This window comes from Vespa mandarinia, chromosome 4 (assembly GCF_050613455.1).
Source record: "Vespa mandarinia isolate Hongniang chromosome 4, ASM5061345v1, whole genome shotgun sequence".
Lineage (NCBI taxonomy): Eukaryota > Metazoa > Arthropoda > Insecta > Hymenoptera > Vespidae > Vespa > Vespa mandarinia.
The window spans coordinates 685,909-697,500 of NC_140813.1; the positions used below are offsets into that span (position 1 = coordinate 685,909).

At 39.2% G+C, this 11,592-nt stretch overlaps 1 protein-coding gene and 1 long non-coding RNA gene across 4 annotated transcripts in view; one reads left to right on the forward strand and one right to left on the reverse strand.

Moving 5' to 3' along the window:
• Nucleotides 1-211: 211 nt before the first annotated feature.
• Nucleotides 212-4,052, reverse strand: LOC118447150 (uncharacterized). Of its 2 annotated transcripts, XR_014982023.1 has the most exons (3): nucleotides 3,862-4,052; nucleotides 3,224-3,404; nucleotides 212-395 (listed from the first exon to the last, which is right to left on the reverse strand). It is a non-coding gene; the product is annotated as an uncharacterized LOC118447150 (long non-coding RNA). The 2 variants fall into 2 exon arrangements; XR_004839795.2 differs by lacking the exon at nucleotides 212-395 and having other exon boundaries at nucleotides 2,883-3,404.
• LOC118447121 (uncharacterized) overlaps nucleotides 3,997-11,592 on the forward strand; it is an 18,397-nt gene continuing 10,801 nt past the window's right edge. For both annotated transcript variants that reach the window (XR_014982022.1, XM_085656270.1), the window contains exons 1-3: nucleotides 3,997-4,146; nucleotides 4,253-4,412; nucleotides 5,595-9,101. Coding sequence is in view for 1 of the 2 variants with exons in the window: in XM_085656270.1 (XP_085512396.1) it covers nucleotides 5,647-9,101 (3,455 nt within the window). In the remaining variant the exon portion in view is untranslated. The remainder of the gene's footprint in view (nucleotides 4,147-4,252; nucleotides 4,413-5,594; nucleotides 9,102-11,592) is intronic.

Genomic DNA, 11,592 nt, shown 5'->3' on the forward strand with positions numbered 1-11,592 from the left:
AAAAAGATCTTTCGTACTATCTTTTTAATTTCTAAACTGTATTTTTGAAGAGACAGTATTTTTTTGGAGATGAGTTTTTTTTGTCAAAAAAATAAACCTTATATATCAAAAATATAATTAAAAAAGAAAAGAAATTTAAAGAATTGTTCTTGAATGTTTTCATGGAATAAGCAATTATGAAACAAGGAGCGATGAATAGCTTCAATTTGTGTATTATTTCTAAAAGCCAAACATATATTTAGATCTATAAATTAGTATATATATATATAAAGACTATATAACAAAACGAATTGAAAGGCAGAGAGGTTAAGCTATGATGACTTGAATACTTGAAAATCAAATGAGTCGACATTCGCTGACGTAAACCATTGTTTTCAGAATTACTGGTAGTTTTCCTATGGAAAATAAAAGTTACGATTGAATTTCATAAGAATATTTTTAATTTGTTCCATTTTATTTTGCAAAAATATATATATATATATATATTTTATATATATATATATATATATATATATATATATATATATATAGAGAGAGAGAGAGAGAGAGACAAAATAAATAATTTTTTTTTAACGATGCCCTTAAAAAAAAGATACGTTTCATCTCAAATATTTCCTTTTCAATTATTAGAATTATGTATCATACAAATTTGGATAAAATCGACATTTTTCGACAAAGTATTCGTTTAAATGCAGACAATAAATTTTCTTTTTAAATTTGAATTGTCTAAGAATATTTACAAATATAAAATCCGATTAATCGTAAAATGTTTCTCGTTTTTTTTTTTCTCTTTAATATTCTCATGGATTCGATCAACTTATACTTTCCTCTCGTACGTTTTTGCGCGGCTTTTGAAATTTTGAAAATTGTCTCTTAAGAATATAAGTCCGCTCTCTAGGATAAAATGTAGCAAACTTTAAAGTTTTATCGATCGGTAATACAGAGCTCTCCTATGTTTTATTAAATATATACTTTAATAAATTGAACTTTTAAAGATTTCCATTGATCAAATTGAAAATAATATAAATATATGTGAAATATTATTTATTGTAATATCTCCTATCTTAATTTATACGATTATCAATATATCTATCTAACAATGTATTTCGATTTCAAAAAATGCAAATATATTCAAATGTCTTTGATAAGGAGTGAATAAAAACCGCATGGTAACTGTATAATCATTGCTTTGGTGTATCCTATATCACTATCCAGATACACTCTTGTGATTCCTTACACCAACTCCCTCGGATTACCTGATGGAAGCCATGTAACCGACTTTATCACTACCAACTTAAGTTAGATAGCCGGAAACATTGATTTTCGGAAGGAACAGAGAAAAAGAGAGAAAGAGAGAGAGAGAGAGGGAGAGAAAGAGAGGAAGAATAAAAAAAAAATTTTAACGTTTCCCCATTAATTACATTAGGCCGACAGAATTGATCAATTCGAATTATCCAATATGGATAAAAAATAAATGAAGAAAAAGAAGATAAAAAAAAAGGAATAAAAAAAGAATCTTTCCGAATCAATCAATTTAGCCAGTAACTATATAGATCTTGTTGTTTAAACGAACAACAAGATTTTTTTCCCCATCTTACATTTTTCTTTTCTTTTCTTTTTTCTTCTTCTTTTTTTCGTAAAATTGTCGTACGAAGGAATCATATTGGCCTTGTTAAGAAGAAAATTGTCACGAGTATCGCGCGAATCTCTTGGGTCTTGCGGTGACGTCTCCCTTCTACGTAAAGTACATTCGTTCAATGGCGGACGAAGTCCACGTGACCTTGTGCGGCTCACCTCGCGGCCCCCACGAACACCGCGAATGCGTAGAAGGAAAAGAAAATAAGAAAAAAAAAAGGAAGGAAAAAGAAGAAAAATACTACAAAAAAGAAAAAAAACCAAAAAAAAAAAAAAGAAACGAGTAAGAAGAAGAAGAAGAAAAAGAGAAGAAGAGAAAGAAGAAAAAGAGAAATAATAATAATAAGAAGAAGAAGAAGAAGAAGAAGTAATAGAAAGAGAATCGTCACGACGTTGAGGGCGACGATGATGATGAGGAGAACGAGGACGTAACGTTTTCGTTGACGAAAAATGGAAAAGGCGGAAGTATGAAATTGGATTGAAAGTATGAACCGGTATCGACGTTATTGTAGCCGTATTGGAAATGCGGATTGCATTTCGATCAATTTTCGTCTTTCTCTCTTTCTCTCTCTCTCTCTCTCTCTCTCTCTCTCTCTCTCTCTCTCTATTAATTTTTCCCCCTTCACAATTTAATCAATTAATTAAAATATATATCTCCTTTGCTTTATACCACGATATTTCGTATTCCGCAGATTCCCCTAACATTTGCAATATTCGGTATTTTCATTTTTTTTTCCTGTATGAGGACATAGGGTGAGTTCGTTAAGCCACTTAATGCGTTTCTACGTGATTAAACCTCCCTTTTTCTTTCTTCGTCTCTTTCTCTCTTTCTCTCTCTCTCTCTCTTTCTCACTCTCTCTTTATCTTTTTCAAACAAATAAACTAGTTACGAAGACACATTAACACGACTATCCTAGAGTCGTGACGCAGTAAATGTAAAATCGGTATAAAAGTGCCAGCACGACCGACAATCTTTTACTTTTTTTTTTTTCATTGTGGCATTAGCAAGAGCCGTATTGTACGGATGCTATTCGTGTAAGTAAGATACGTGTAGACGACGCCATAATAGAATCATTTCTGATACGCTTTATTTTATATTTATTTTCTTTTCTTTTTTTTCTTTTCATTTCTTTTCTTTTTTTTCTTTCTTTTTTCCTTTTTTTTCTTTCCTTTCTTTTTTTCTTTTCTTTTCTCTTTCTTCTTCCATCATACAAAAAAGATTATACGATTGTAAGAGATACGATATGATACGTTTCAGATACGAATGGTAATAACAAAATCATCCAAACATGGTACGCCGTTTGACGCCATTATAATTGAATTTACCTTCGGTGTATATACGATGTATATACGTGTACGTATATACGAGTATGCATATATACAGGTTGTATTTCCCCTCCCCTCGATATCCTCACTCTCTCTCTCTCTCTCTCTTGCTCTCTCTCTTACTCTTTCGCTCTGTATTACCTCTCCTTCCTTCCTCTCTTCTCTTTCTCATCACCAGTCTCTCTCTCTCTCTCTCTCTCTCTCTCTCTCTCTCTCTCTCTTACACACACTCACTCGCTCGCTCGCTTGCTCACTCACTCACTCTTTATCTATCTCTACTCCTCCTATTCGGCTCATTCCATGGTCGGTGCTCCGGTCGTGAGCAGCCGGCTCGGAGTAAGGGGTAAGAGTATACAGTATCGACCCAAGACATTTCGTCGCCTTGAGGATATATCAAGCGGAATTTTCCATCGACATAACGATCTCAGCTAGACTTTGTTTTTCTAAAACAAAAAATTAATTATAACGTTTCTTCAACTAATATATATAAAAAAAGAAAAAAACTAAGTTTAATTATTACGGTATGTATTAATTTACATTGTCATTAATTTATATTCTTAAATTAATTATTTCGATGAAAATGTATTGGAAGCGCGACCGGTAGTTTATTTATGAATAAACAAAACAAGTCTCGATACTTTCTCGTTTACATAAGTCGATTAATATTAAAAAACCGTATAATGTCTGAATGAATAATTTCTTTCGATTACGGAAGATGAATGAACAAATGAAATTGATTTATTAATGTATCAGATATATTCATTGATTTTATCATTTAAAGTTATTAAAAAGTTTTGAACAAATTTAAGAATTCTTCTTTTTTCTTGGTGATTTTTAACAGTTAACAAGTTCGATTGTAATTTGAATAGGGAGCGGAAAAAAAAGGAAGAAACGAGGTACCGGGAATAGAGACGTCCCTGTATCACGATCCCGCGGAGCGGGGGTGGTGGTGGTGGTAGTGATGGTGGCGGCGGCGGCGGCGACTGTGGTGGTGGTGGTGGTGGTGGTGGTGGTGGTGAGGAAGGCAACAAGGAGGCACAGCCAGTAGCTCCCAGGCAGTGAGACCGCGCGTAACGATGTATAACCGGCATCCGTGCGTCCCACGGCGTTATGTCATAGATGACAATCCATCGACGTGAAATTTTTAATATGTCTTTGATATCGGAACTCAAGGTCAAGGATAACGTGAGTGTTTTAAACCTAAATTATATCTTAGAGTACGAACGAGCACTTGACACTACGCCGTGCGGATCGAATACGTACCGTTTCACGCCAAAGTATTTTCTTTCAGGTATACAAGAGGAGTCGAAAAAACCGTATTTAGAATATTTCACATAAATTATTTGGGTATTTAGTACCTGGTATTATTCAGTGTCGAGTAACGAGCTACCTTTCTTGCTGCTATTACCTGCATCGTAGGTAGAAGAAGAGGAAGAAGAGCTTGGGCTGAGGTGAATTGGTCGAACACAGTGCTGCCAGTTGCAAGCTCTTTCTCTGTCTCTCTCTCTCTTTCTCTGTCTCTCTCTCTCCCTCTCTCTCTCTCTCTCTCTCTCTCTCTCTTACTATCTGTCTGTCCCTCTCTTTCTATCTATCTCTATCTCTCGCTATCTCCCTCTCGCTCGCTCGCTCGCTCGCTCGCTCGTTCGTTCGCTCACGCTCCATCTATCTATCTCTCTCAACGGAGTCGACGCCGAAAGCTCGATGCAAATCGACGCCGTTGAATCTCTTCGATGAAGATCGACGTTAGCGTCGGTGGTTTTCCTTCTCTCTATTTCCCCTCTCTGTGTCTACGTGTCACGGTTCGATAGCCAGATGAACGTCGCCGACCCCAGCAGCATCATCAGCGTTGGCGTGTACCTGGAGAGTATAGGAAGTACGTCCTCTGAAACGGTCGACCGCTCTGCTACCGGATGTCAACGAACTCCTCGTAAAGAAGAAGCTTTCTCGTGCATGGCAGAGAAAGAGCTGAATTTTTACGACGACGCTAAAGCTATTCCTAATTTTTTCGATGGGGACGATAGTTTTGGTAACACGACGATACGATCTTACTCTATATCATCGCAGCTACGAAAGAGCTGATTCGATCGAAAATCAATGATCGGTCATTGACTTTCGCACATGCGGCTTTCGATGTCCGTGAACGACGAACGATTGGTACGAGAAGTGTAAATCGATGTCCAGCTGACGGATGCGCGCGATGCGATTGGTGAACGAATGTTCAGGGGAATGTCATCGTTCGAAGCTACAAACAAGTACGTTTACCAAGTATGCGATATGCGACGATTTAAACTCTTATGATACGTATTTCATACGATAGATGTCCTCTGATATAATAAAAACTATTCAAGGAAGATTTCCACGTAAGGTTGTGCGACGTTGAAACTCTGACGTTTGCCAGATAAAAGAAAGCAGATTCGAAGTACCTGTAAAAGTGCACCAGGAACATAGTACGATTATCTTTCGAAGAAAAGAGGCAAAGGAAAGAAAGGGGGAGAGGGAGAGGGAGGGAGAGGGAGAGGGAGAGGGAGAGAGAGAGAGAGAGAGAGAGAGAGAGAGAGAGAGAGAGAGATTGGATTAGACGCTAAGCGATTTTAAGACAAGGCTAATAACGGTAGAATACTGGTGAGTTTTAGTCAACATTTGCTGGACGAGTGGCAGGATAACCACCGTTCTTTGCATGGAGTGATGAGCGGGGCCCCTGCACGGGGCACAGTGCCCCGACGTCAAAGACGCCATCATCATCATCATCATCATCATCATCATCATCAGAAACATCCAAAACACGCTCGAAAGGAGCCTTCCGAGGAACCGGAAGAAAAACGGCCAAAGGTCAATCCGATATTCCTTTGGGCCTCTCAAAGGGAACAGAGAATAGTCGAGGTTAGATGTGAGGATTACGACAAGAGAAATCGTATAAAATTAACGAAAACCGCGCAAGGATGGCGTTCGATACCGAGAACGACATCGAACATGTATTCTACCGGTCTTGGTGCAAATCAAGAAAAGAAGACTACACCGGCGTGTACGTCTTCGAGTTCGAGTTTGAACGAAGAGAAAGAAAATGGCAAGACCGTAACCGCAATTATCAGAGATAATAATTTAATAGATAAGGGTAAGAAACGCAGGTACGAAGATTTTTTAAAGGACAAGAAATATTCACCGGATTATTTCCCATTGGAGAATCTCCAAAATGGAGTCCGAGTTATGGCGGATTGGGAAAGGAATCGAAGAAGGGCCTCTTGTTCGGAGGATGAGGAGGAGGATGAGGAGGAGGAAGAGGAGGAGGAGGAGGAGGAGGATGATGATAGCGACGAGCAGGATGACAATGAAGACAATGGAAGAAAAAAGGATGACAGCTCCTTTACTTTGGATACTACGAATGATTGTATAAAGGCGAACGGTAAAAGCAATCTCGAGAGATTGCAAAAAGACGTACACTTTCAACCGCGAGTGGTCCTAGAACATCTTCACTTATCTCAGCTACCCGATCATCACCATCATATTTTGTTACGAACGGACGATAAAATCGTTGACGATCCCAAGGATGCCGGCGATAATTCCAACGATAACGAGAAGGATAGAGAAGAGGACGAAGAACCGAATAACGAAAGACAAAATGAGGATATCGGTGGGGAAGATGAGGATGAAGATGAGGACGACGACGACGACGATGGCGACGACGACGACGACGATGACGACGACGACGACGTCGACGACGACAACAACGAGGAAGAGGAAGAGGAGGAAGAGATTAATGATGATAACAAAAAATGTCGAGGAAATAAGGAGGGTATTCAAGACATATTAAATATGATAGATGCCACAGCCTCACCCGTTTTAGCAACCGACACGCCCAATGCCGATTTACCAATGCACTCTACGAAAACTTTCGAATTAGTTTTGAGTGAAAACGTATATCAAAAAAAGATTAGCGATAAGAAGAATAAAGACTTAGATCCTGCCTTACCTAATTCAGTTAAAGGTAAATCAAGGACAGATTTTATATCCAATTATCAAAAGGAAAATGTTGAAAATAACGATAATATTAATGATTGTGATCAATTGGAGGTACACGAGGAAAAGATACTCGAACGTTGCAATTCGAACATCGACGAAAAAAAGAGTCACGTATCGAAGGAGTCTACTTTTGTCGATTGCAAAAATAATGTCGATGTGAAATCTTGCAAAGTGGTAGAAGCTGACGGTGGTATTAGTCGTTCCAAGTCCGAACCCAATCCTCTTCACAAATGGAAAAATAGCTTGGCTATGAACGTATCCGAAGTAGACGAGGAAGCACCCGATGAACCAACGAAGATAGATTACAGTAGCAGTTCAAAGATTTTGAAAGCTCTCAGAAATACTCCAGGACTTTCGGTTTCGATTACGACGGCCCATCCCCAAGAGGGAACGAAAAATTCAATCGTACCTTCCTCCAGGCCGTCTTCGAAAAGTTCTTCGTCAAGCAGATCGCCCGATTCTCAGGCAGAAAATGTAGAAAAACTTTTGAAAGGTTCCATGATCGATTATTCGTCAACGAAATCGTTCGATGCCCGTGGTCAAGTATTAAATTTACCTCGAAACCTTCCGGGCTTGTCGATCGTCATACCGAATTATCGTTATCGCAACGTATCCAATTCGCAGTCAACGACGAATACGACGTCTCCAAAAACGAAGGACAGGGTGGAATCGCCAGAAAGTACCGTCAATTTTCCAAAAACTGACTTCCCGCACGAGGAGGAGGATGAGAGGGATCTCGAGGACGACGAAGATGATTACGATTCTCAAGTTTTAGAAGATCTTAGAAGACAAAAGGCCGATTCTTTGGTTTACGATAGCGTCGATAGTGGCTGTTTTCGCAGATCGAATTCTAGGAATAATCAGGATGACAGAAACACTCCCATAGAAAGTATTAAGGATCGTACGGACGGTGCATGGAACAGTTCCGGTCGAAGTAGCGAAGCTCAGGCAAAGTGTAAGTATCAGGATGTGGAACACTTTGACGAGCAAGTACTTGAGGAACTTAGATCTCGCGGTACAGTAGTTTCGCCCCAACCTAGTGGTATCCCATGTTCGCCTGCCTCCAAAAGGCCTTCCTCGGCGTACTTGGAAAGACTATTACCCAGCCCACCTTGTTCGGTGTCCTGTTCGGAGGATGCGAAGAACGATTTGACCTTAAAGGGTATTTTGTCGTCGCCAAGTTGTCTGGAAAATAAAGATTATGATAAGAACAGGGAAACTACGTCAAATCGATGCGAGCCTGTAACCAACGAATATATGACTAGTCGGTCGGATTATTCCAAAGATAACGAAAAATCGAATGGTGGTACGCGTAGAACGGTACGAACCTTCCACGAGCATTCGAACGTTCAGAATCAGGATATAAAGAATACCAATGGAAGGCCAATGTCGAGCGGTGATATTCATAGTACATTCTTAATAAGCGATCGTACTGCGTTAAAGAAGCCTATGTCGACCGAATGGGCGATTAATCGGCTAAGAAAACAGGCTGGTTATCATAAAATTTTAGTACGATCCAGGATGCAATCGGCTGAATATCAAGAAGCTTACGCGACGTCTACTAGTACGGACAAACTCTTGGATCCAGCCAGTCAACTCAGAGAACTGATAGAAACGTCCGGTCATTTAATACCTGATCCCCTTTTAGTACCACGTGACTATCTTCCAGCTTTGGCCGCGGCACCGGCTACCGAAATTCCAAAACTTTTAACCTCGAGACCGGAATTAAGATTACCAGAAGCATTAACAAGGCCGGATCTATTAAGAGATCCAGATTTATTAGTGATATCCTTGACTCATCTACAACATGTGCTCGATCACGGAGAAGGTCCTGTCTCCAGGTCACGACAATTCCAATCCAGGATCGGCAATGGCGTTAACAAAGGATCAAGTCACGTTAATCACAATGGTATCAGGAACGGTACGCAAATAAGGCCCAAGCTTAGTTGCAAGCCTATCGGCACGCTGATGCCGGCGCCTATCGATCTCTCTAGCAATCGCCGCTCCAGCCCTTATCCGCCATTACTCAGGGTACGAACTGGATTGCTTAAACAGGAGCCGGAAGTAAGCTCAACAGCGAGTTCGCCGGATGATTCGCAACTTTGGCATCCCCTTTTTGGCAGGTAATATTTCATCTATCTTTTTTCTCTTTCTTTTTTTTTTTTTTTTTTTTCCAATTCTTTTTAACGATCTTTGTTGTCGCTGTCGTGTCCTCGATTTCTCCAGACACATATCCGTTTTCTTAGAGTTTATTTAGGACAATGTGGAGAAAAGATACGAAGGCCACTTTATATTAGATCGTCTCTAGTCTTCTAGACTTTTTAAATGTAGAATCTACGAAAGTTGATACATCGTCCACTCCTCTGCAATTGTTTTATCGCCTGATACGTGACCGTGAAGCATTCACTTATTTCGCAACGTTATCAAATATCTTCGTTCGTCTCTCTCTCTCTCTCTCTCTCTCTCTCTCTTCCCCCCTCCCTCTCTCCCTCCCTCCCTCTCGCTTATGAACAAATGGTGTCATGATGCGTGGTTCAAATTTTTTATGCTGCGCAAGATTTCTTTAACATCAGATTATATAATATTTAACTATATAGAAAGGTCTATCGCGACGTGTACGAGAATAATTCGTTTGCTCCTTTTATCCTTCGCATCATTTTTCTTTCCTTCGATATGATAGTTAAGGAAGAGCTATTCGGACTTTCGCGATGGTTTATGCATACAGCTCTAAGGAGTGTGTATATGTATGCGTCTATGTCTATATATATGTATGTTAGAAAGAAAGAGAAAGAGATATATTCTGTCTCGAATATCTGGCGATTTCATGGAGAAGGAGAGGAAATACTGCGACAAGCGCCGTCGGTGACAGTGATCATTTGCATTTTAATATCACCACGCAATGGCGGCGTTACCGGCCCTGCTCCACCTTCGACCTGTCAACTCGCTTATAACGAGCCGATCAACGTACGTATACGGCCACTACTAAATTATTTAAACGGAGATCGGAACGGTCTTACACTCGTACTGTGTTTCTCTTACACCTTTTCTTCGCGTTCTTCGCGTGACCAACCATGAGAGAGTCAGTACTCCTTCCTCTCGGCCATCGTGACGGCCATCTTGCATTATCATCATCAAAGAGAAAATAAATTCTATTCGTTCATTTAACCCTCCCTCCTACCCCTCGTTACCTCGTTATCTTTTTTCTCTTTTTTTCTTTTATATATATATATATATATATATATATATATATATATATATACATATATACCTAATACCCATTGATATCGATTTTCGTTCTCGTTCTTAGCGGCGGCACCAACAGCGTTCTATCTTTTAAGACCATCTCAAGCTGCCCCTTTCCCATCAACGCTAATTCCTGATAGCTAATTGACAATAAAGACCATTCTTAATTAGGAGCAATACAGTCTTGCGATCGGCCATTGGCACTTTAGAAAACTAGGTCGCCACTTCGTTTTTTGTCCTACGTTAGACTGAGGCGCTTCGTTACTTACTTGTGCGATGCACCTGCTAAATGATATTTCAAATTTATAGGGTCCTATTTTAAATAGTTAAACAATGACAATGAAAAGCAATCCCATAATGACGTTTTACTCGTCGAGCTAGACAACGTAGTATGACATGAACGAATCATCTCTCTCTCTCTCCCGCTGGTTCAAAGTGATTTTACTTGGAATGGAAGAAAGTTAAATAAAAATAAAAATATATATAAAGAAGAAAAAATAGAAAAAAGATTAGGAAAGTCCCAAAGATTCATCTACGCAATACGGTATTAAACCGAAGTCGGAGAATGATGCGAATAAGCTTAAATAACGGATTACTGAGCAATCTGGTTAGATCGTAAAGTCTGAGTTGACGGGATCTTTCTGTATACAGGATGGCCCATATAAAATATTACGAGCTATTTTCATCGAAATCATTACGAGTATCGACTTAAATTTCTTTTTTTCTTTCCTTTCTCTTTTTTTTTTCCTTTTTTTTCTCTCTTTTTTTTCGTACATATACGAATATTACGTTATCAACTTTCACGATAAAGATGATATAATCGTTCAATCCCACAAACTGTTATATCTTTCGAAATAACTTTTGACATAAAGGATTATCAAGTCCAAATGCAACAACAACAACAACAACAACAACAACAACAATAATAACGTGAATTCGCATAAAAGATTATTTAATTAAAAAATGCAACAACGATTCGATTGCGTAAAGTAATTTGTTTACAATAGAGTGAATTAATCGTTGAGGAAAATGTTAAATGTGAAAATTTAGCCATATATCCTTCCTCCGCTCGTCCCTCTATTCTCTCCAAACAAAGTCACGCATACCCACTACACACACGCATTATATTTTCCAAGCATAATACGCACGTGTTCGTACATATGTATTGGTACGTCGACATTGCGCCGAACTGTTTCGTACGTACGCCCTTTCGCTCCGGCAGAGCACTTGTGTAAATAGCATTAGGATGCTACTCTCCGCGTAGCGCTCGACGAGCGGACGGCTTTAATGAGAGGGAGAGAAGGAGGGGGCTGGGAGAGAGTGAGAGAGAAAGAGAAAGAGAGGGAGGTATTAAAGGAGGGTCCTCATATG